The sequence below is a fragment of the Natrix helvetica genome (assembly GCF_964273705.1).
Source record: "Natrix helvetica genome assembly, chromosome: 6".
Taxonomy (NCBI): domain Eukaryota; kingdom Metazoa; phylum Chordata; class Lepidosauria; order Squamata; family Natricidae; genus Natrix; species Natrix helvetica.
This window is the reverse complement of record NC_138553.1, coordinates 57,942,063-57,967,177: the sequence shown is the minus strand read 5'-3', so window position 1 is coordinate 57,967,177 and position 25,115 is coordinate 57,942,063. Positions and strand designations below refer to the sequence as shown.

General features: G+C 41.6%; 2 protein-coding genes across 2 annotated transcripts in view; one reads left to right on the top strand and one right to left on the bottom strand.

Moving 5' to 3' along the window:
* IMMP2L (inner mitochondrial membrane peptidase subunit 2) overlaps positions 1-25,115 on the top strand; it is a 142,728-nt gene that overhangs the window by 65,175 nt on the left and 52,438 nt on the right. Inside the window, exon 4 of the mRNA XM_081957468.1 lies at positions 19,138-19,203. Coding sequence (XP_081813594.1) covers positions 19,138-19,203 — 66 coding nt within the window. The remainder of the gene's footprint in view (positions 1-19,137; positions 19,204-25,115) is intronic.
* On the bottom strand, positions 10,449-12,582 carry LRRN3 (leucine rich repeat neuronal 3; the record flags this gene model as incomplete). The annotated part of the gene is given in 2 exon segments (XM_081958435.1): positions 10,449-12,338; positions 12,340-12,582. Coding segments are annotated over 2 exon segments (2,133 nt in total).

Genomic DNA, 25,115 nt, shown 5'->3' with positions numbered 1-25,115 from the left:
TTGTCTATATTCCAGCTCCATTTTTTCCATCTTCTAATCTGTTTGTTCTATTTTTGTTTTGATGTTCTGTATTTTCTGTTCATTGATTGCTAAGGCATTCTGTATCTTTTCAATTCTGTCATCCACGGTTTTGATATTTCCTTTCAATTCTCCCATTTCATTTTTCATTTCTTCATGATTCCTCCTTGTCTCTTCATGATTTGTATCCGTCACTTCTTGGTTTTTCATCAGTGTCTCTTGTATCATCTGGAGCATCAATTGCATCCTCTGCATTGTGGTGCTGGTCCCGTTGTTCCTGCCATCGTTCCGCCTTTCTCCAGCCCCAATGCGCTCTCAATTGATCTTTGATTTGAGGAGGGGGGTGTTGCCGAAATCATATTGGGTGTGGTTTTTTTTACTAACTTTACTGAAGTTGCCATTCTTATCCCCCTATTTATCCTTGCCCACAATTGCATATAAATTCTACTTTACTTCTACTTTATCAGCAATATCAATAGTATTAATAATTATATATCTCAATTTTAGCAATAATTAACCTTCCTTAATATCACGTTTCAATATCTAAACATTCCTATCTATTATTCTATTCTATTTTTGATCCTTAATTATTATATATCATAGAGTTATATATCACACTGTTATCTTATACAAATAGATGTCTCTCAATTGTATCAATTATATAGGCATTCAATTCTAGTAATTAGTTTCTCTCTATGCATATATATCAGCTTTTGTCACTGTTAGGTTTCTTGCATCAGATTTCACGGTTCAAATTTTTGACCCACTAGGTGTTACCCTCTCTTCAGTATCACTGTTAGTGTCAATCAGTTAATGCAACAAGTCCAGCTGCAGAGGAAAATGGGGGGGAGGCGTAACAAAGCCCTCTAATCGTTCCAAAAGAGCAAAAAGAAAAAAGTCACAACCAGCCCAACTGTTAATCCTTTCTGTGTTTTCCAAGTCTTCTCAGCAGTTGCTATGTCCAACTCCTGTTGTCCATGCCGGGTTTTCGTTCTCCCTCTGGCCACTTTAGTTCAAGTTCATTTATGCCGTCAATTCCAACTCAGTGATTCTGCTCTCACAATTTTTCGGCAAAAACCTGAAAAATCTCCTTCCCAGAGCCTCCTTCTTTCCACCTCACCCTCTCTGCCAATTTCGCGTTGTCCTCCTCTTCTTTGGGTTGTCAATAATAGTAACAGATGTCTCGATTTCAACTGCTTTCTCTCTTTGCTTCCTTCTTATGCGGTTGCCATCGCTCGGGTCCAAGTGGCAGGATAGATCCTCGTCCATTTAGTGGGTTTCTCCTACCTGCTGGGGGATTTGCCTTATCAGTCCAGCGTCTTCAGAGTTTCCTTCTTAATCTGCTGGTCCCTTCAGGATCCACAGTGCTCAAAAATGAGCCCAAACGAAGAAGTTAGAGTTAGAGGTTAGGAGAGCTCCCGTTCCTCAACTCCGAGCACGATGATGTCACCACAGGAAGTCTATTTTCTTTTTTCATTTATAATAAATAATACTTTATAAAGGGATAGGATTAAGTAAATAATCTTCAAATTTAATATTGAAAGAAAAAGTTAAACTTGAATTTGCTGTGTAGTGGAAGCTTACTAAGTGGAGAAACAAGCCTATCAAAGAAACTACAATGGATGGGAGAGAGGAAATGGTAGTATAAAGGCAGAATGTAAGATAGATACATAGGCAAAAAATATCTGGGTTTTCAGAGTGGGAGAAGGAAGATTACAAGCTGTAAAAACAGATGCAAGAGGAAATGGTTAGCCAGGAAAGATAATTGAATGAGATAACACAAAAAGCAAACTGAACTGAAAAACAGGAAAGAACCTATTGTTCTAAGGAGCCCTAAAATATCCCCAGAACTCAAAACAAATAACTGATCATGCTAATAGCTGATTAATATTAACTGATATACCTTGCATACATTATCTCCTAATTTTAATGTATATGTGAAGTATGATTTAGTATGTAGCAGGAAATATGTAGGAGGCAGTTGGAAAGAGTGTAATCTCATAGTACTAAACCCAAAGGGGAATGAGGAGGGATGTGGCAGCCGCAACAGAGGGAAGAAGTCGTCCATACCATCATCCCCACCTCGCAACAAGCAGCACAAGGGGCCAGACCAAGTACTGAGTACATATGCATGCTTATACTTTTCAGAGGTCTGATATTGGTCTATGTACAATCCTTGTTTTATTGATTGCATGTAATATTCTAATTTTCTGAGATGATGGATTTGGGGTTTTCATGAGCTGTAAGCCACAATCATCACAATTATGACAAATCACAGCTTGAACTATCTTGCTTTGCATGTAATGAGTCTATCTCATATATTAGTTTCACTAATTAGTTATTAGTTATTACTGAAATAAATGAACTTTTGCACAATATTCTAATTTTTTGAGTTTCACCTGTATAACTTGGACCCTTTCCAAGCTAGCCCTTCTCTCATGGTTAAAGTGTCCTGGTTCTCATTTAACCATTGATTGGCCAGGAGTGCAATTTTTAGTGCTGCTGTCAGTTCCCCCTTCACGGGGTCTGTTTGGCATTTGGTCTGGCCCCTTGTGCTGCTTGTTGTGAGGTGGGGATGATGGTATGGACGACTTCTTCCCTCTGTCTATCATATTGGGGTTTTCTTGACAGCGTGTCAGCTAACTTAACTTAACTTAACTTTATTGGATTTCTAGACCGCCCCTCTCTCAAAAGAGACTCGGGGCGGTGTACAGTCATATTAAAATAGTTGAACAGTAAATATACATGTTATAAGTATACAATAAATAAATTAAACATAGGACTGGAGGAGGTAGTAGAAGTTCCCTGTACAATTTAGTTAAGTTAGATTAAAATTTGTTAAAAAATTTTAAAAAGTTAAAAACATTAACCTTAAAAGCTATCCCAAATAAAATATCTGCCAGGACTTACCTCCACTCTTACCAGTAGAACTATAAGTGGGCCAGGCCGGCTAGTCGGAACAGGTGAGTCTTAAGTTTTTGTCGGAAGGAGCGGAAGTCGGTAGTAGTTCTAATATCTAATATTAGTAGTTCTAATAGCTAGCAGATTTCCCCCTCTCCCTGGGATATACTGAGCCCAACGGATTTGCTTGGGGGAGAGGTTTTGGGGTGTCTAGGGTTTTGAGGTTTTTGTGATCAGTCCAGACCTCGAAGGGTACCTTGCTCCCCTCTAAGAAGTGTTTCCAGGAGAGGAGAGCCCAGCAGACTGTGTATGACTCCTTCTCCCATATTGCCCACCTCCTCTCAGTATCAGTGAGCTTTTTGGATACATACACACAAGGCAATAGTCGATCTTGTGGGTCCTTCTGGAGAAGCACTGCTGCCACTGCCACATCACTGGTGTCAGCTTGGTTGATGAATTGTCTGTCAGGGTGCTGGAGGACTCTTCATCGAAGAGTTGCTTTAACTTCTCAACTTCTCGCTTTTTGACAATCCAGTATCCAGGCCAGCAATTGAGCGTGGCTTTGTGGGAGCCCCCCCCCCCCATTTTCAGTAGCTCTGATAGAAGCAGGGCCAGTTCTGCGAACACTGGAATGAATTGTCTGTAAAGGTTTGCAAATCACAGGAATCTTTTGAGTTGCTTGCGTGTGCATGGTGGTTGCCAGTCTAGCACTGCTTTCACTTCCCCTGGGTCCATCTCTATTCCCTCGCTTAACACTTGGTAGCCCAGGTAGTCCAGGGAAGCCTTGTGAAATTCACATTTCGAGAGTTTTGTATAGAGCTTAGTGGCTAGGAGTTTCTTCAGCACCTGCCAGACTAACTTGACATGTTCTTCTAGTGTTTCACTGAATATGAGGATGTTGTACAGGTAAACTAGGACCCCCTTGTACAGGTACTCATGCAGCACTTCATTAATTAGCTGCATGAAGACTGTTGGGGCTTCCTGGAGCCCAGATGGCATGATTTTAAACTGGAAGCTGCCCAGCAGGCAGTTGAATGCAGTCTTTCATTCATCTCCCTCCCTAATCCGCATCCGATAGTAGGCTTCTCTTAGGTCTAGCTTGGTGAACACCTACCCTTTGCCAGGTGGCTTAACATGTCCTTCATTAGGGGAAGGGAGGAGGTGTTCTCCACACACACGGCGTTAATTCCATGGAAATAATTCTTTTTCACGGATTTCAATCAATTCCACGGAAATCAAATCTTTTTTTCCCTTTGAACAGTATGGGGGCTGCCACGTGGGATTTTGCGGGTTGGATGAAATCCCTACCTAGTGGCGTTGATGTATTTTCTCAATTTGGCTGTTTCTTCAGGGATCATGGAGTACATTTTTGGCTTTGGCAGCTTGGCTCCCAGTACAAACTCAATCTCACAATCTGTCGGTGAGGGGGACGGAAGTTGCAGTCTTGCTCGCTAAAGGCGTCTGCCAAATTCTGGTATTATTTGAGCACCTGGGGAACCCATCTGTGGTGGCTGCTGCGCTCTCCAGCTGACTGGGTCTGCCAGGGTGTTTGTTGCCTGTTGGCATTTGTCTGGCAGGATTGGCAGCAGTGGCCCAATGCCTATTTTCTGTTTCTGGTAACCGTCTTCCCATGTGACGGTTTCTGGTAACTGTCTTCCCATGTGATGGTCAGGCCTCAATTTGTCCAGCCCCAGTATGATTGATTCAGTCATCTTGGGGAGTAACTATGAATCAAATAACTTCCTGGTGGTGGCCCATTTCCAGTCTAATGAGTTCTGTGACCTATTAATGTCCCATCGACCTGCTCAAAGCGTATGAGGTGCACTAGAGGTTTTATGCTTATCCCTAACTGCTGGACAATGGGGAGGCTGATCAGGCACCTGGTGCATCCAGTGTCTTTGATGGCCTCTATGTGCCCTTGGACTCCAGTTTCTGGCACTACTATCCAGGCCTTGTTGGTAAAGGGGCAGATGGCTTCACTTACTATCGGGTCCTCTTCTACGCCTACTAGTACACCTGGAGGGACCTCCAAAGATGGAGTTTCCTCACTCCCAGCTTGTGTGAGAGGAACCTCAACAGCTTGTTAGGTGATTCTCCCCTTGTCTGGTGGCTTCCTTGGGATTTTCCTTCCCCAGGATGCTGATGGGGTCTAGAGTTGAGGGGCTGGGGCTGGGGCCAGGCACTTGGATGCTCAGTGACCATGTTGGCTGCATTGGAAGCACTTAACAGTCATTGGCGGTCCTGATTACAGCACTTCAGCTGGCTTTGCAGGGTCTCGGAAACTCAGAGTCCTCTTGGCTGGCTTCTCTTGTGGTAGGCTTCCAATGTGGATGGATCTCTAAATCCATTGCCACAAATTGTACCTGTCCTGTATATGGTCTGGAACTCCCCTAATGCCACAAGTCTGTCTGAGGTCTTGATCCAGGGCCTCTTTGAAGTAGTAGACAAGAAGGGGCTTGGCTAGTCTCTCAGTTTTCTGGTCAGCCTCTGGAATTCCCAGACAAAATCCTTTGGGGGGTTGGCCAGCTTGTTTTTGGGCTTTGATTTGAGTTTTAGCCTCCTGCTGGTGAGCCATATCTTCAAACTGGATCCAGAGTAGCTGCACAAACTCATCAGCATCCTCTAGCTCTGGGGCTCCATCACGTAGCTGGGCTATCCAACCTGCTGCATCTCCTTCATTCATGTTGTCTGCAATCGCCAAGACTATGTCTCGATCGGTCTGATATTGGTCTCCAAATCCAGTTGTGGAAATAGGAAAGCTTCTCTGGGGTTCCATCAAACATCGCTCTGAACCATGGGGGAGGGACAGTTGGCTGTGCAGGTTGTGGGGCTTGTCCCTCCGGTGGGACTGGGGCTAGCATCCACTGATACTGCACCCACCCCTGGCCAGGATAGAAGGCCCAACCAGGGGGGATTTGGTCGGCAGGAGGCATTCTGATGGCCAGCTGGTGAGGGGGGGAGTATTGGGTCTTGGCATCCCCAATGGTTCTCCCTGCAATGCCAGGCTGGACTGCTCTAGTGGCCATTGCGGCTGCACAATGCCAACTCCTGCAAGAGCTGTTATCCCGGTAGACCCGGTAGACCATATGGGGGAGGCTGACATGCGATCCGCTTTGCATTGAATGAAATGAAGCTGACTCTGAATGGTCACTGCTCCTGGGCACAGAAAGGTGAACGTGGGTTGAGCCAGAGCCCAGCCGGGTTGGCTGGTGGGACGAGGCTGTGCAATGTTACCCATGCTGAGTTGGTCAAACTGCTCTGGAAAACCTGCTAGTGACTGGCTCTGCAATGGTGGTGGGAGACCCCACTCCCAGGAATCACTGGGCTCAGGAGGTCTCGCTGGTCTCCATTCAGAGGCATAGGCATACTGCGCTCTGCTTGTTCCCATCCAAGATTCGCTCAGTGTTGGACCGATTGCCAGTTCCTGGGGCAGCGCAACTCCCATGGCTTCACCACATAAGGACACATCCAGCTGAGCTGCCAAGACGCTGGCTCTTTGGGACGGGTGCTCCATCGGTGCTCAGCCTTAGCAGTCTCAAGGAGGACTGCTAAACCAGTACCGGTAGCTCCCTACATAGTTGCCATCTGCTCCCCCATCTTCTCTGAGTCTTAATGCTGCCTGGCAATCGGGTTGGTGCTTGGGGCTCAGGACCCTGAACAGCACCTTGCTAAGTGGTGAGCTGGGTTGAGATTTTAAAGCAGATTCAGGTTAATGTCAGGGTTCCAAGTAACATCCCCAACCGACTAAGACTCTGAGGCCAGCAGTTCCTCAAAGTTCCATTTTATTAGAGATGTCATATTGGCACATCTGAGAAAACCTGAATCTAAAAGCACTCCGGGTTTTCCACATCCCCCCAAAAATTGTTGGCATTCCCCAGTTCTGGCCGGGATGAAGCACCACCCCGGCCTGCCACCGAGAAGAAGCCAGTACAGCCCCTCCCCTTCCCGGTCACTTTCCAGCCGGCATGCCTCTTTCCTCTCAGCGTCTCCATGCTGTGCTCTCTTCTGGCCCTCCTGGGGCAGCTTGCCTCCCCGACGGCGATTTTCAATTTTAGGAGATCAGGAACAATAGTCATGGTTTTTGCTTTCCACAAAATGTCACTGTCATTGTCCTATTTATTGATTGGACCCATGATGGCAAATCTGTGGCATGTGTGCCAGAAGTGGCACACAGAGCCATTTTTCTCGGCACACAGAGCCTGTTGTTATTCGGGATTCTGGCATACAAGCCAGCTACTCTCCGCAGTGGGGATGCCCCGCAACCCTGATGGGGGCAGGAGGCAGGCAGGAGGGCAGGCAGGGATGCGCGAAGAACCCCAAAAGGCCAGAGAGGAGGTGGCTGGCGTGCATGCACGCACTGGAAACCAGAACTGTCAAGCACGCCTCCTTCAACAACCAAGAAAGAAACCACTTAACTCCATTTGTAGAATTAAAAGTACTTTTAGTGGTTATGAAAAGATAGCTGCGAAGTAAAGCAATGTCTGAGGCAGAAACGCGCGAAAGCATACATATCAAACATTTGCACAGCCCCCTCCCCCCAACAATCCCCACCCCATTGCCCAATCTGCAAATCCCTTAGGTGTCATGTGGGTGCATCCCCACAAGTATCATCAGGTTGGAATGCAGGATGGTTGGCCTTGACCAACTCCAAACATCGGACATCAGCATGCGCAGAAGACAGTGAGAACAAAACTCCCTTTTTAACTAACCTCCTGTACCAATTTTTCCTCAACCCAAATACCCCCCCCCCCCCGTTTCTATGGCAGCCGAAAGCAAGTAGCAAAGCATCATCTGCTTTTACGGTTTCTAGTGCGTGCGCTTTGTGCTTGCACACACTTTAATCCTCGGTGCCAAAAAGGATCGCATGCGGTCCCATTTCGGCAGTCGATGCCATCTAGTGATCATCCACATATTTACAGCCAAACCTGAGCCAACCTGAAAAAAAGGACATCTCAGAAGTAAAAGTTGGCAGTAGAAAGTTTTTAAAGACTTATTTCTTTTTAAAATCCCCAGCTTACACTGAGGTTCTAATGAAGCTTAAAAGCTACCAGTCCAGGCCTTGGTTGAAAATCATGCCTTATACAATATTTAATTCCTTGAGATTGCTATGGTCTCGATTTTATCATTGTTGATTTTCAAATTGTCTGTGAACACTGCTTTTGGAAATAGACTGCTGATAGATAGTCTGTTTCAATGTTTGAAAAAAAAACATGGACTAATTATCCACTTTGCAAGTGATTGATTTCCTGCATATTTGCTCTAAATAGCCACTCCCTTGACAGAATGCTTGCAGACCTATTTCTTGCTCTCTGCATATTTCCCATTTTTATCTTGATGTTCCAATTTTATATGGACTGATTTTTCACTCTTTTCCCATTATAGCTGGTATGAATTACAGTCAGCTAACCTCTTCATGGTTGTGATTTGATGCTTAAATCTGATATTGATTTTTCCCTTAAACAAACACAGCTAAACATTATATTTGGAGGAATATTTAGTCTTGAAAATTGAAATGTTAATTTCCATATTTTATCTTATAATCTTACAGGTTGCTTCATATACATTGGATTAGCATGAATAAATTAACATTGATTTTAAGATGGATCTTCTAGAACCAAACTAGAATAACTGCTTGTTTCAATTCTTGTTTTGATAGCTTTTGGGAACAATTTGACCTGTTTTGTTCCTTTTGTCTAATTATATCATTTAGTGCAATTTATTTAGAGAGAATGTTCCTTAGCAACAGGTGTTTTTTAAAAAATTTACATGTTATATATAAGATAAAGGTTTCCCTATCAGTTGTGTCCAACTCTAGGGCACGATGCTCATCTCTGTTTCTTGGCTGAGGGAGCCAGCTTTGTCCAAAAACAATTTCTGTAGTCATGTGGCCAGCATGCTCACCCTGTTGCACCGAGCTCAGATCTCAAACCCGGGCTGTCAGTTCTCCATCTGGCAAGCTTAGCATTTTTAACCAGGGATATCAGTTATTTTAGTTCCCAAATAAAGATTAAGCACCAGTCTAAAATCTCTGTATATGTACATAATACATTGGATCATATTTATGAAATGAATAGGGGAAGTGTTTCAGAATTTGAAGCACAGAATTTCTCTGTGGTTCACAGAGCAGCAGACTTAGCAAGAGCATTTAGACTTACCCTTTTCAGGATTCTGCAGAAAGCTGAACAAATGCTGTTGTTTTTTTAAGGAGTCTGTTTCTTAAAATTAAGATGATCTTAAATTTAAAATCTGTCCCTTTCCCACTCATATTCATGGCTGGTGCTTTTTGGTATTAGAAACACACTAAATATGTGGTGCTGCTAGAATGAAAGAATGGAAGGTTCCTAAAGCATCTTAAAGTTCTACCTTGATCCATTTTGTAGCTTTATGTGTTTTCATTTTTACCTCTTTTTCTTCTTTCTCACTGCTGACTTTATTCAGTTTCATTTGATTCTGAACTGGAGAAAAGATCATCTAACCTAAAATTCATTTCCTTCTTATTGTCTTTAACAAAAGAAGCAGAATTTCCACCCTCTTCCACACATTGGTAGACTGCCAGCAACATTTTGGATATATTAGAACTTTAGGATGCAACCAACCAGGCTGTGAAATTGCTCTCTAAACATTTCAGCTGAAAACAAATCTAACTGAATGCAGTGATTTCATTTTTGGGTAAAGATCTATATAATTAGGACACTGTGCAGTTGATTATAATTTTAAGTACATGAAAAGAGTAGTTCATAAATTACTGCATGCCTTTTACATTATAAATTAAATCTCATTTCAAGGACATTATTATTTTTGTTATCTTGTGAAAATTGATTTGCCTTGTCCAGCTGGACGAGACAATACAACTTTTCCAAATTTATGTAGCAATATTTAGGATTGCATTGCAACTGCACAATCTAAAACAAGCTTTCAAAAATCACATGTGCATTTCTTCAGAAACATATCTCTATTAGGAATTAAATTATGTATTGGAGATACATATATTCCAGAACAATGTCTTCAGAAAGAAGAATACTGAAGCTATTTTGATTGTAATCAAAAGTTCGATTTTTCATCATAAAAAAGTTTCACATATTCACTGCGTCTACTCTACAGAATTTGTTCATTTTATTACATTATAGGTCAATTCTAGTTTTATTTGTTTTTGCAAAATTAATGGCTGTGTATCATACAACACAGGAGGACGGCCTTATTCAGTTCCACTATTGTACACGTAATTAAAAAACAACAAATACAGAAAAAAACTTATCTATTTGTTTAGAGAGTATTAAGTACCTCTTAGAATTTCTTAAGAAATCACATATAAAGTCTTAGAAAACAGTTTAGTTGGTATAGAACTTCCAAAGACAGGTGTTACCTTTGTAAAAACAAAAATGCTACACTAATAAATATTTGTATTTGTAACCACCATTTGTAATCACTAAGTTTCCATAAAGGAATCCTTTTTCACCTTTTAACTGAGCACAATAGAAAAGAGTCTTGATGCTGCCACCTTAAAGCAACAAGTCCAATAACCTTAACTTTCATGACATGTTTGTTGGAACCTCTACAACTGTGGCCTGCACTTCAAGGGCTGTGCTTTTCTCTTTATGAGCATCCCAATAACTGATTAAAGGAAGAAAAAGTTCACTGAAAGAAAAGGATTGTTTCTTCACATAATTCCTGAAAAATCTGTGTCCTGCATCACAGTTCATTTCATGACAGATGCAACTGAGGAGGGTAGCAACACAAAAGAATCCTAAAAGAAAACCAAGGCAGAAAAGAAATATAGTGCTGTTGATGCTGCTCTTCTCACAATTTCTCATTGCGGGATTCAATTCATTTGTTGTAACATTGATGCACTGTCTTGCATTCTGAAGCCGGATAGTGGGGATGTCTATACAAATTTTATATTCCATTGATGAGGTGAGATGAGTAAAATTATAAACTTTTTGATATGATGGAATTCGAACTTTCTGAGAGGTCAAGGAGTTTTCATCTTTTGGAAAGGCAGTCCACCTAATGTTAGATTTCACAATTTTTGAATTTGTTTTCCAGGATGCTAATATGGAATTGTAGCGTACATCTTCTACTATTATAGAGAAAGATTTATGATTCTCCTGGAGAAAAGGACCATCCACATTAATGACAATGGATTTTAAATCTGCACCCACTAAATTAGTTGCTATACATGTGTATAGGCCACTTTCTTTTTGTGTTATATCACTGATCTCTAATGTTCCTTCTGAATGTACATAATATTTAAGAGAAACAGTATTGGGTAAAAGCTTATGTCCTGACGGAGTAATCCAATATACTTCAGGTTCTGGAACAGCAGTAGCTCGACAATGTAAGGAAACATAACTACCTGTTTCTAAATTTAAATTTACAGGAAAACCTTTTGGGGCTATCAGTGGAAGACAAATTTCCATCATCTCCCTGAAATGAACCATCCTGACATTCTGGCCTTGGAATTCAGGAGGATCTACACAAAATAGTGACTCTGGCTCCATGAATCTGATGCTTGTTTTATTCATATCAATCCATCGAATGACACAATCACAACACTGTGGATTGCTGTGTATGCTAATTTCCTTGAGATTGGGCAAAGATTCAATTGTACTGTGATACAGTGCACTCAGTGAATTGCTATTGAGCACAAGTGATTCCAGCTGTGGAAGGTGATAAAATGCATTAGGGTGTATATATGATAATCTTGGATTATTTGTTGCTTCTATTTTCCTCAAATCTGGCAAATTTTCAAGAGCAAGGTTATCTATAGATATCAGTTCAGGCATGTTAATAATTCCCAATTCTTTCAGGTGTATCATGTTGCTAAAATCCCCCCTTTTTATTCTGTTAATGGGTTTTTTGTTTAGATCCAAAAATTTAAGATTTGTAGCCTTTTGAAGAGCTTTGTGGGGCACTTTAATTAATCTGTTGTCATAAAAAGAGATGCTTTCTAAATTGTCAAGACCAGCCAAGGCATTATCTGGTATTTCTCTGAGATTTATGCCTGCTAAAACCAGACTCCTCAGATTTATAAGGGGTTTAAAGTTCATATCTTCAATTTTGCTTACTGGATTTTCTCCAATCATAAGAACCTCCAGATTAGGAATAGCTTCGAACCATTTGCTGTTAATTATTTGCAGATTGTTTGAATTGATATGAAGGCTTAAAAGATTATCAAGGCCTGTGAAAGCCCCTGATGCAATTGTAGAAAGTAAATTGTGATTAATGTAAAGCTCTTGGAGATTATTAAGTCCAAAGAAACATCTGTCAGGCAATTCAATAAGTTTGTTTTCCTTCAGATATACTGAAAGAAGTTGAGTTATCTTCTGAAGTTCAATAGTAGCTACTGTGGATAAACTGTTCTGGGATAAATCCAAACCAGTAAGGTTTACAGAAAATTTGTGAGGGTATTCAATTTTTTTTAATACAGTTTCCTTGTAGAAGTAGTACCTGTGTATTATCAGGCAACTGAGGTGGAAAAGTAGAAAGGCCTACATCATTGCAGTCTACTGTTGATGTCTCCATGTATATTGACCTAGGAGTAAACCAAGGTCGTATTTCACAGGAACATGACTGTGGGCAGTCTGTTTTCTTATCCAGAGCTTGTACTGGAGCAGTGACAGTTAGGCCAAGTAAAAAGTAAATTTTGACTGACATGTCCTTCATCTTAGTTCTGGATTTCAGAAAATCAATTGTACAGTTTTTATGTACAGTAAGAATTGGTTTATTTGATAAGACAATCACTTGAATTTGTCAAATAGTGCATGCTGCAGAAACTCAATGTTCCTTTGCTTTTTGGAAATGCACTGCATCTTTATAATCACTATTTTTCAATTTAAAAGGCATTTTTGGAAAATGATGTTACATCACATGGATAGATTCTTTAAATGAAATATATCCAGAAGGAGATATCAAAGCAAATAGCTTGTTTATATAACTGGAATCATTTTCAATTCTATTATGTCTTTTTTCATTTTTGTTTGTTTGGGGAAAATAACCTACAATATAAAAGAGAAAATAATTAATACTATCAATGAATACAGCAATGAAGGTTTATGTATTATTATTGATTTAAAATTATAGTATGTCGTGTTTTGTTTATAATGTTAAAAGATTGTTAGATTAATAATAACTTATATTCTTATAACTATCTAAACTGCAAACAACTGGACACACATTGTCAATGAAGTAATTGTGTGGCAACTGGGGTAGGGTAATTAGGAACATTGAGAGGAGTTCTAAGTAGGAAAACATAAGCATTTACATCAAATACACATTAAATTCTGGCTTGAATTTTAAATACCGTTTCCCAGGGATACAACAGTGCAGATTATAATCCAGATGAAAATCAAAATTGGGCCTTATTTTCACTTAAAGAGATATAAATTCACAATTTTTAAACTAGGAGAATTATGCAAATCCTGACTACTCTTTTGGTATACAAGAGAATTATAAAATTGCTAAATCACTTGCCTTTTCCCCAGATATTTGTGACTGCTCTAGATATTCTTCTTGTATATGTGTGCATACAGAGAAACAGGTTTTGGAGGGGACAGCATGTTGATGTTTAAAAAGTTTCACATTAGTAAGTAATAGCTTAATATATTCTGTGCATCCTGATAAGAACACTGTGCAAATTAGAAGTGCTGCATACAGTAGATGATTAAAAAATATATATTCACTGCTGAAGGCATACTTTAAACTACCCTGCACCCATAGCATTAAATATAAACCTGATGAGTCAATCACACTACAGCCCACATTGTGTACTTTTCAGTTTTGGTACCAACATTAACATGTGGCAACAGAAGCATTGTTTTAAAACAGTATAACAAGGTCAGCAATTCATAGACATTGATAAATGTATTTTGAGATGATGTTCATTACCATCTGAGGGATGATAATTTGCAATATATTGAGGCTGCTAATTCCCAGTGGCTATGCTGGGGGAATTCCGCAATGTGCAATCCCAACAAAGTCATAGGTTTGTGAACATCAGCCTACGTTCACCTAATATACCACATTTTTCTAAATATAAGACACAGTCCCCCCCCCAAAAAAAAGAGGCTGAAAATTTGGGTGAGTCTTAAGCTCCGAATGTAGCTTTTTGGAAGCTTTTTTCAGCCCTAATGAGGTGCTAACGAGTGAAGCAATCATTTCAGGCAAAGCATGGAAAGATCAGCTTCACTTGTTAGCACCTTATTAGGACCGGGAAAAAACTTGAATATTGTTACTGCAGCATACTGTTGGAAAAATTTCTCAGTTCGTTCCAGTTGGGAGAAAGATTTGAAGACTATCTTAAGAGGTACTTCTTTTGTCCAGTTTTTATTTTTGGGAGATAATCCTTTCAAGGGCAAGGCAGAGAGTTACTGTGACTATGTGATTTCTATTCTTTTGGGGATAATCTCTTTAAGGGCAAGGCTTTTCCTATCAGCTATCTGAATATTCTCAATGGTTTCCTTCAGGCAAGCGCTTGGCTGGTTTGTTGATTCAGTTTTGTTACATTTTTACATGTGTGAAGTGCTTTTGCTGAATGCCCAGAAATCTAGTGAAGATTATTAAGAGTTTCCCCAGCTGCCTGGGCAAAGAAAAAGTGGCAAAAAGTGTCGTTTTATTATACTATTGTGTTTGCTTGGTTTTCTGCTATTATGGGAATAAAAATGAATACCTGGTAGCCAGAATTTTTTTTCTTATTTTCCTCCCCAAAAACTAAGGTGCATCTTATACTCAGGTGCCTCTTATACTCCGAAAAATACAGAACCTGCTCATCTTTCTAATTTCACATTCTTGTATTTCCATTATTTATTTTTATTGTTTTATTTCTGTACTATTGTTATTTTTACATTTTTATTATTTTTTCTGTTTTCTTATTGTAAATTACCCAGAGTGGTAAGATGGGTGGCCAATAAATTTAACAAATAAATGAATAATATATATTGGGCAGAGATGAGATTTTGATCAGACCAGTGGTGGGTTTCAAAATTTTTTAGAACCTTTTCTGTAGGTGTGGCCTGTTTTGTGGGAGTGGCTTGGTAGTCATGTGACTGGGTGGGAGTGGCTTGGCAGTCATGTGACCGAGTGGGAGTGGCTTGGCAGTCTTGTGACCGGGTGAGAGTGACTTGGTAGTCATGTGACTGGGTGGGAGTGGCCAAGTCAATGTCACTGAATTCTTTGCCCCAATGAATGATCTACAAAAAGAAGATATAAAAAAAAGGAAATTTATTATTTTGTGCACTTACTATTTAAATAAGATTAAAATAAGTACATAAAACAATAAAAGAGCTACTTACAGAAGGAACATGACTATCCTTGCCGGTCTTCTATATCACTGACCACACTTGCTCCAATGAATGGCCTGCACAAAGAAGAGACACAGAAACTGCATTAGGATGAAACAAGCACACAAAATAATAGAGAAGGAAGATGATTCTCCTTTTGCTGGACTTCTACATCACTGACTGACCACCTTGCTCCAATGAATGGCCTGCACAAAGAGACACAGAAAGGAAGACTTTAATTGCATACACTACTACATTAAGGATGAAACCAGCACACAAAACAATAAAATAGCTACTTACAGAGGAAAGATGATTGCCTTGCCGGTCTTATACACTACCACCTCACCACCTTGCTTCAATAACCTGCACAAAGAAGAGATACAGAAAGGAAGACTTTAATTGCATGCACTTACACCTTACATAAGAATAACACAATGAAAGAAATACACTCAAGTACTTATTTCTGTTATTGATTTTCTGGTTGAAGATATTTCCAGATTGTTCTTAGGCTTCCAGACTCCTCAGTTGCACTTTTCTTGGTCTTTACTTGTGGATCATCAGCCATGTGATGGTGTGCTCTGAACCACTTTTTCACTGCAGGAATTGGGTCCCATCTCTCAACAGGCATGCCAACAATGTTTATCATCATCAGATAATTTACATTTGGAACAATTAGGCAGGTTCTTTGCTCTGAACATATGAGGTTCATTTTTGAGAACCCCCTTTCTGCCTCTGCTGAACTAAAAGCAATTGTGCTGACAATATCTCTAGCTTTTCTGATACTGTCAGGAATTTTGTAGGTCTTTGGATTTTTGAGCATATTTTCCAAAAAACATCTGTAGTCGTTCAAATCAATTTCATAATTAAAAATTTCACCAAATTCAATCAACGCTACCTCTGCTTCTGCTCATGGAATGATTACATCTTCAATGTTCCAGTAATCCGGCTCCAAATATGTGATAAAGTGTAATTTGTTTGTGCCTGGCAATTGGCTACCTGTTTTAGATGGTCGCAATCCATCAGCCTTATATTCAAATTGGTGATGATGCTTGCCAAAAGGTTTTCACGAAGGCGGCCAACAAATCGTTGATTTGGAAATAAGTTTTTGAAGGCTTGTGAAGCTAGCATTACATCAATGTTTTTTTCATATGGGCCCTTTCCCTGTCTAGGCATTTCAAATGCTTTAATTGATCGCAATACTAATTTTTCGGCCTTGATGATATCTGTGTTTTTCCCCTGCAGGACATTTGACAGAAGAGAAATCTCATTTAGAATATCGATCATGAGAGCCAAATCCTTCAAAAAATTTCAAAACAGGAAGCCATGCCTAGGAATCTTTCATTGTCCAGAAAAAACTGATGTAGCGCTGGATAAGCATGCCACACAGCTATGGCTGACCTTAAACTACAGGCAGCCCATCTCGGTCCCAAAACTCTGCCAATCTTCACAATTTCAATGCCCAGTTTAGAGATTTGGAAAAGGTCATTATGGCTCTTGCAGGATTTCTGGAAAGTGGTGTGTATTTTATCAAGGAAGATTTTGAAGTGGTTGAGTTGTTTTATTTTATTTTTATTGCATCATCCAGCACAGGTTGGCGGTGGTGATTCAAGCAGTGTCAGATTACGATGTTTGGGAAGTCTTGAGCTATTCTGGTGCTGACTCCAGATTTCAAGCATAACGTTGGCACCATCAGAGTTATTAAATTCTTCTGCAGGTATTCGGTGGTAAACCCAATTTTACGCAAGCTTCCCATTGCTGCAGAACATATAGTTTAATAGTTTATTTAATTTATAGACCGCCCCCTCTCCCCGTAGGGACTCGGGGCGGTGTACAGACCATTCATAATCAAAACAACAGAAAATAATATAAGACATAGAACAGAAACAACACACACACACTGTCTGTATATAAAACCCCAAAACCAATTTAAATAATTAAAAACAATTTTAAAACCTGTTTAAAACCCCAATATAAAATTTAAAAAGCCATCCAGGAAAGTTAGTAATAGATGTTAAATACAGTTACGATTATAATTATAATTAGGCCAGACCAGCTACTCGAAACAGGTGGGTCTTGAGTTTCTTGCGGAAGGAACGGAGATCAGAGATGGTTCTAATATCGGGGGGGAGGTCGTTCCAGAGGGTTGGGCCCATCACAGAGAAGGCCCTACTCCTAGGCACCGCCCGCCCGCACTGTTTAGCGGATGGTACCCGGAGGAGGCCCTCTCTGTGAGAGCGGATTGGTCGCAGGGATGTATGGGGTAGAATGCGATCCCGCAAATAACTAGGTCCCTGCATCTTGTTTCTCTAATTCCAATAGCTCAACGAAAATGGTTGCTGCGAATTCTGGATCCTCAACTTTATGAACAGAAAACAGAACTGTTTTCATTGAAAGCTCTGAGGCTTCATCGATTATTAAACACACCTTTAGATTCTTTGCAATAATCCTAGAAAACATGGTGGTTTTAATTTCATTTGCAATGCATTCAACTATTTTCACCCTGGATATCCTAATGCAAACCTACTCCCACATCTACTCCAACCATAGTTAGCAAATTTATCTGTGCTTCGATGTCTGAGAATGGTTTGCATCATTGTACCAGATTGTAAACAGTTAAAAATATTTTACAAGTACTAGATAATTGTCAGTTGACTTATCTATGGATTTGGTTAAAGCAATCTGCTCCCATTGTTTACTGTTCTCTCTATAAACAAGGTGTGCTTTTGATTGAAAATGTTCCTTCAATTTTTTTCTGAGAGAGGATTGCTGATTCTCCTTGGTTGTCCCTGCAGCCTCAACCTGCAAATGTTTCCACTCTCTAGAAATATGAACACCTTTCTCTAATGAGAACACGGGTTTTGCACAGTACTCGCAACCTAACTTTTTGTCGGATACTGCCAGTCCATCATACTTCTCCTTGAAGTTTCTGTATTGCTGCAAACTCTAGCAGTCAGGAAGTTTTGGAACTTCAGTGAAGGACATGGACTTGCTGCTTTCTCCGACCTCAATTGGTGGAACTGTTTGTGCTGGTGGCGCTGGTTGTGCTGGTGGTGCTGGTGACTGTTGTGGATCAGCTGATTGCTCCTCTCTTGGTTTTTTGGAGAAGAAAGCGGTCATACTCTGTTGTCTCTTCATCCTGTTAAATAATACTAACTTCAAAAGAAATAAAACAATATTGGACTCGATTGTGGTTGTAAGCTGAGGATTACAGGTAACAGAAGGGACCTCTGTTTTCACCCAACAATGAGGACTGTCTGTACAATTTCTGACCATTATATTATATAATCAGTATATAATCAGCATGCAGAAAGCTGTTGGATAATCAGCAGATTCTACACTATTCTTTTTTTTTAAATTTAGTGGAGTATCTTATAACTGCTATCACTATCTTCTCTTTTTAAATTATGTTTCTTCCATGCAGTGTGGAGCTCTCTTCATTTATTAAAAACTGTTTTTAAGAGAGAAGTGTCTTCATCAGATTGTGTAATTTTCCATTTACTCTAAAATAAATGACTGACATAAATGTTCATGTATGCTACTGTGCTGGCATTTAGTAGTAAATTCATCTTTAACTATCTGAATCCATCTCAGCATTCTCTATAACGGGATTAATTTGATCAGTCACAGTTGTTTCAATTTGGAAGAAGGACCCTGATTTAATAAACTATGTTGGAATTAAGTGAATATATTCTACATTTATTTTGTAACAAGAAGAGAATAAATTACCTTAGTCTTCAGATTTAATTTTTTTTCCTGGCTCTTGTCCCCTTTTCTATACAGTAGACTGAAACGACAATGATAGCAATAGCTTCACTTTTGCAATAATAAATGCGATATCAGGCAGAATACAAAATCTGCACAGTCCTCATTTTCAGGCTGGTTTTTCTCTTCATATATTTTAAAACAGCTGAGTGAATGATTGCCTCTCCTGTTTTTTACCTAGGTCTCCAAGAAACCCAGAACAGAAGATCGTTAAACGAGTGATTGCTCTTGAAGGGGACATCATCAAGTAAGTATTATACATTGACTTCCGGTTCTGGCGGCTGATGGTGACGGGCAAGCTTTGCTCGCCCCGCGCTTTCCCAGTGGGCTCCCCACTCCTTGGGGGGCACAGGACGCCCCGTAGAGGCTCCTGCCGGAGGAGCGGCACGCCGGGGGATCCCCTGGATTGGCGGCGGCCGGGGGGGCCTGCCTCGCTCTAGGCACTGGGGAGCATGATGGGGAGACGCTCCGGCATCTTCGCTGCGAGGCTGACGGAAGAATAAACAAGCAGAAGGACGCGGCTGCGGTGCGGTGAGGCGAAAACTCCCTTCCATTCCCTTTACTAAGCTGGAGAAATTGCCAGCAGTTTAAACCTCTTTTTTCGGCTTGACTTGGAGAGGCACGGCTGGAGGGAGGGGGATTTCCCCCCCCCCTCAGACAGGCGGCTTGAAACAATTTTGCTCTCAGCCCCAGGGGAAGGAGGAGGGGGAGAGCCAACTAATGATGCCACGCCCTTATTAAAAGTGAATTCTTGGACTTAACTCCTTAATGCAATGATGATCTGGAAACTTTGGAAACTTTGAAAACTTTGTTATGCCTCTAAACCCGAAGCTGGCAGGGCAAGATGGCACACTTCCATTGTCTTTATGAACTGTGAAATTTGACTCCACCTTTAAAACTTCAGGCTTCCGGTCTTTGTGTCCGTGCTACTCAGACAAATCTCTTGTTGATTGCTACCTTTTGGACTCCCTGGAGTGAAAAATTTTACTCTATTGCCAGGGTGACTAGAAAAATCCTCTTCTGCCTGAACCTTCTGTCTCCTGGACTCTCCTGGCTGTTCTACCTCTCTGACTGATCACTCTCTGTACTGACTGAACTCTTTATTCCACAAACAATGCCTCCTAAAATACCACCTCCTTGAAAGCCTGGCTTTGCTGCCTCTGCCCCGACATCTGCAACATCCAGTCCTAGTACACAATCAACGATAACAGCTTTGATGCAACCTAAAACTACAGAGACTGAGTTTCAACAAATGTTTCAGCAACTTCTACAGGGACAAGAGGAAATAAAAAGACAACTAAAAGAGATGAAAGAAGAAATTAAAGAGAACCAGGCCCAAATTAATAAAAACTCACAGAGACTGGATCTTTTGGAGGGTGGGACGGCTGAGATGAGGGAGGGGATGGAAGGGGTGCAGAAGGGCAACAAAGAACTTGACACCCAACAGATGAAAATAGAATTTGAGAGAATGTCCTTTTACCTTAGATTTCAAAATGTGGTGGAGACAGATGATGAAGATATAAGGGACATTATGACAAGTATTTTGGCTGAATACATTCAGAAAGAGAAACAACAGATGGGGTGGGAAATAGATTTGGTTTATAGAGTGAATTCAGCTTATGCTAGAACACACAACGTACCCAGGGAGGTGCACATTAAATTTCTCAGAAAAAGCACAAGAGATGAAATTCTGAGTGCACAAAGGGGGCAAGCTTTGACATATCAAGATAGGGAAATAACCATTCTGAAACAGATCCCCAAGAAAGTGAGGAAAAAAAGAAAAAGCTATTCGCAATTAGCGAAGAAATTATACCAGAAGGGGGCGTGGTTCAGATGGCTGATGCCTGAAGGTATGTTAATATTCTGGGAGGAGACAAGAGTTAGAATTAATACACCCATAGAGGCGCAGGCCTTTATGGAAAAAATAAAGCACTCCTAGAAAAATCAGATGATCCTACAACAGACATACAGGACACGGGAGGGGCCGGAGCTCTGGCGGCGGGGGGAGATGGGGCAATACCGAGAAAGCTCAGATCACAAAAATGAACAAGAAAATCTGTTTGACATAAACTGATCGAAATTATTAACTGAACTCATACGCTGACTATAAGTTACTATTTAGTAATGAATCTTGTTTAAATGTATATTATGAGTATGGAGGGAGGGGGCACCTACCGCACATCGCAACCGCCAAAATTTGTACCTTTCCACTACCCTTTTCCTTGTAAATTTTTAAAAACCAATAAAACTTTGTTTTTTTAAAAAAAGTAAGTATTATACATTGTCACCTCTGACTTTTGTGAGAGTATTTTAGCACTTTTTAAGTAGAATTTGATTGGTATCCCAGACAACCATCATTTTTGTTACATATGTATATGTATTATTAATGAAGGTAACAATCTATACCTTCTATATTTTTTTAATGAGAAAGGAAGGGGTTTAAGGCAAAGATATTCACCAGTCAACAAGTCACAGTTGTTTCAATTTGGAAGAAGGACCTTGATTTAATAAACTATGTTGGAATTAAGTTGCATGTTTGGCATGTAGCTTGTTTATTTTCAACTTACTGTATATTAGTTGCCCCGTTGTCTGTCTCTTCACAAAAGTGGTTAAAAAACTAGGAAGAGTACTTTTGTCTTATATGAGAGCATTAAATTGTAATTAATTGCTCCCAACAACAGAATTGCATGTCAACCTTAGGTTAGGTAAAAATCCTCACAAGCCTGCACTGCCAAGTCTTTTTGTTTCAAATGTTAGATCTCTCTTTAATAAGATTGAGGAGCTGGAACTTATTATCTCTCAGCAGAAAAACATTTTGGACTGCTGTATTATGGTCTTTACAGAGACGTGGCTTGATCCTACCATTCCAGGGGAGGCTATCGAATTACAAGGGTGCTCAATAAACCGAGTGGATAGAACCATTGTCTCTGGGAAGACCAAGGAAGGAGGCTTTGTGTTTACATAAATAGCAACCAGTGCCTCTCCCACGTAGCAAGCAGGCTGCCCAGGGCAGACAATCTCCACCCTCCCTCTGAACTAGAACTGAGGAGTATCTTCAGACATATCAAATGCAAGCATATAGAGGCCGACAGGAAGAGGGAAGGGCACTGATGATTGAACCTCCCCAATTCAGAGGAAAGTTTGATGGGAACTCAGACCAGTTAGCCCTATTCCTTGACTCAGCTGAGGTCCACCTGGAATGCTAGGGACACCTCTACTCATCTCCCAGAGCCCTAGTGAATACTATCGCAGAGGGACTAGAGGGAAAAACAAGGGAATGGCTAGAAGCCCTCTACAAGAGGAGAGCCCCCCAATTGCAAGGTGTATATGATTTCCTATGACTGCTAGAAGCCAGATTTGAGGAGGTGGAGGAGGACCTGTATGCTGAAGATGAGCTCAGCAACCTAAAGCAAAGGGGCCGCCCCATCAAAGAGCACATCCGCGAATTTAGGAGAGTCATTGGAAGGCTACTTCCTTTACCAGAGCATCTTTTTTCAGAACAAGTCTGGACCAGCAGATTGCCCAAGTAACTGCCTACCGCGACATTCCAAATGGACTCTCTGAGTGGTACCGAGTAGCAATAAATGTCGACAGCGGGCTGCATGCCAATGACATGAGAAAGCAAAAGAGAGAGGTCAACTTGACTTGAAACCACCCAGCCGACAGGGACTCATAGCACCACAGTGGGCCTTGAGACCAGCCCTCCCTCGAAGTCCACTGAAATGCTACAGATGCAAGGGGATGGGCCATATGGCATCCGTGTGCTTTCTTTTTTGCTTTCTTTATTGGCTTTTGAACTTTGCCCGTCTTTCTGTCCTCCATTCAGTCTGTCATAAAACACGCTATCCAATAGCTTCATTCATCTCAACCCAGCTACTGTAATCTGAGATCCAGCTCCATCAACGCTCTGCATGGAATGTCAACACAGAGAATTGACAGTCGACAAAGGATTGTGAGCCAACAACATGAGAAAACAACCAGACACAAAAGAGGGAGGTCAACCTGACCTGAAACCACCCACCAACAGGGAACCACAGCACCACAGAGGGCCTTGAGACCAGCCCTCCCTCGAAGTCCACTGAAATGCTACAGATGCAAGGGGATGGCTCATATGGCATCCGTGTGCATGACCCCAACCCCGATGCTAAGGCCAGAGCTACTACCCATGGCACGATGGGAACGCGGCCACAAATGGGCTACCCACGCATGCCGGAAGGCTTTCCAGGCTGCAGAGGTCTTTCCCCAACCAGATGAAGGAGGGGTGGAACCCAAGGCAACAATGACGAGTCACTAGAATCCTATGACAGTGACAACGAGAGTGAAAACAACCCAATGGTGAGAGGACCAATTCGCCCTTTCCTTTTTCCAATATGCCCCACAGCCTCAAAGACAGGAAGCCAGGGGGATTTTCAAGCCCTAATAGACTCAGGCTGCACTAGATGCTTGATCAACCTGACCAAAGTCCTGAAACTGGGGATCAGAGCAAAAAGACTGCCCCACCCAATCTGGTTCGAACAGGTCGACGGGTCCCTAATAGAGGGAGCTTATGCCACCCACATAACCGAACCAGTGAGACTAGAGCTAGTGAATCACTGGGAAGTAATTCGATTCATAATAGCCCCCCAAATGACAGATGCAATCATACTGGGACTCTCCTGGCTAGACAAGTGGGGAGGGACCAACCATCTGGTGGCAAGGGGGTAACCGCAGGCTTAGGATAGAAAAGGGGTCCCAACCCCTTTTCCACCAGCAAGCAGAAATACTCCCCAAGCAGGAAACCCCCCCCAAAGGAACACATCAGAACATCTGGGAGCCACATCTGACGAAACTCCAGAGGCCAAACTGATTCCGATAGAATATCAGGACCTCGCAGAAGTATTCAGCAAGATAGAATGCAACATTCTCCCCCACACACACACCGTGAGGCAGATTGTGCCATCGAAATCATCCCCGGGGCAAAACTACCCAAACCCAAACTGTACGCCATGATGCCCTGGGAAATGCAAGAAATGTGCAAATACATGGACAAAAACCTAGCACGAGGGTTCATCAAGCCAACCAAGCCACGGGTTGCAGCGCCAGTCCTCGTCAAAGAGAAAAAAGATGGAACTCTGAGACTGTGTGTGGACTTTCGAGTGATAAATGCCATGTGCATACACAACCTATACCCTCTCCCCCTCATGAAAGATATGCTATCTCGCTTGGCCGAGGGAAAAGTCTTCACCAAATTAGACCTCAGAGAGGCATACTACCGAATACGAATCAGGGAAGGAAATGAGTGGAAAACAGCATTCAACTGCCCCCCAGGGAGCTTCCAATTCAAAGTGATGCCTTTCAGACTACAGGGAGCCCCAGCAGTGTTCATTCAGTTAATAAATGAGGTGCTGCATGAGCACCTCTACAATGGGGGCCTTGTCTACCTGGTGACATCCTCATCTACACTGAGACCATGGACGACTACATACCCCTGGTCTGCCAAGTACTGAAAAAAATTCTGGAAGCCAACCTGTACGTCAAGCTATCAAAATATGAATTCCACCGTGAGCGACTAGCCTACCTAGGCTACCGAGTGTCAAATGAGGGAATAGAGATGGACCCAGCCAAAGTGAAAGCCATCCTAAGCTGGCAACCCCCTCGCACCTGTAGACAGCTACAAAGCTTCCTAGAGTTTGCGAACTTCTATAGGCAATTTATCCCCTCCTTTGTGAAGATCGCCAAACCCTTGACAGACCTTCTGAAGACAGGGAGCCCAGGAACAAAACCTTTCCTGGGACAACCTCTACAGTGGGACCTAACCTGCCAAAAGGCATTCAAGACACTAAAATAAATGTTTGCAAAGGAACCGGTGCTGAAGCATCCTGACCCCGAGCAACTCTTCGTGATCCAAGCAGATGCCAGTGACATGGCAGTGGGAGCGGTGCTACTCCAAAGAAACCACCAAGGAAACCTACAATCCTGCACCTACACCTCCCACAAGCTCACAGACACAGAGAGACGATAGGCCGCATGGGAAAAGGAAGCTTTCACAGTGAGATGGGCACTGCTAAACTGGAGTCATCTGTTGGAAGGGGGCCATAAACTGTTCAAAAGTCTGGACTGACCAGATCGCCTTATAGAGAGATTCCATGAAAAAAATCCAAACAAGACGCAGCCTTGAAT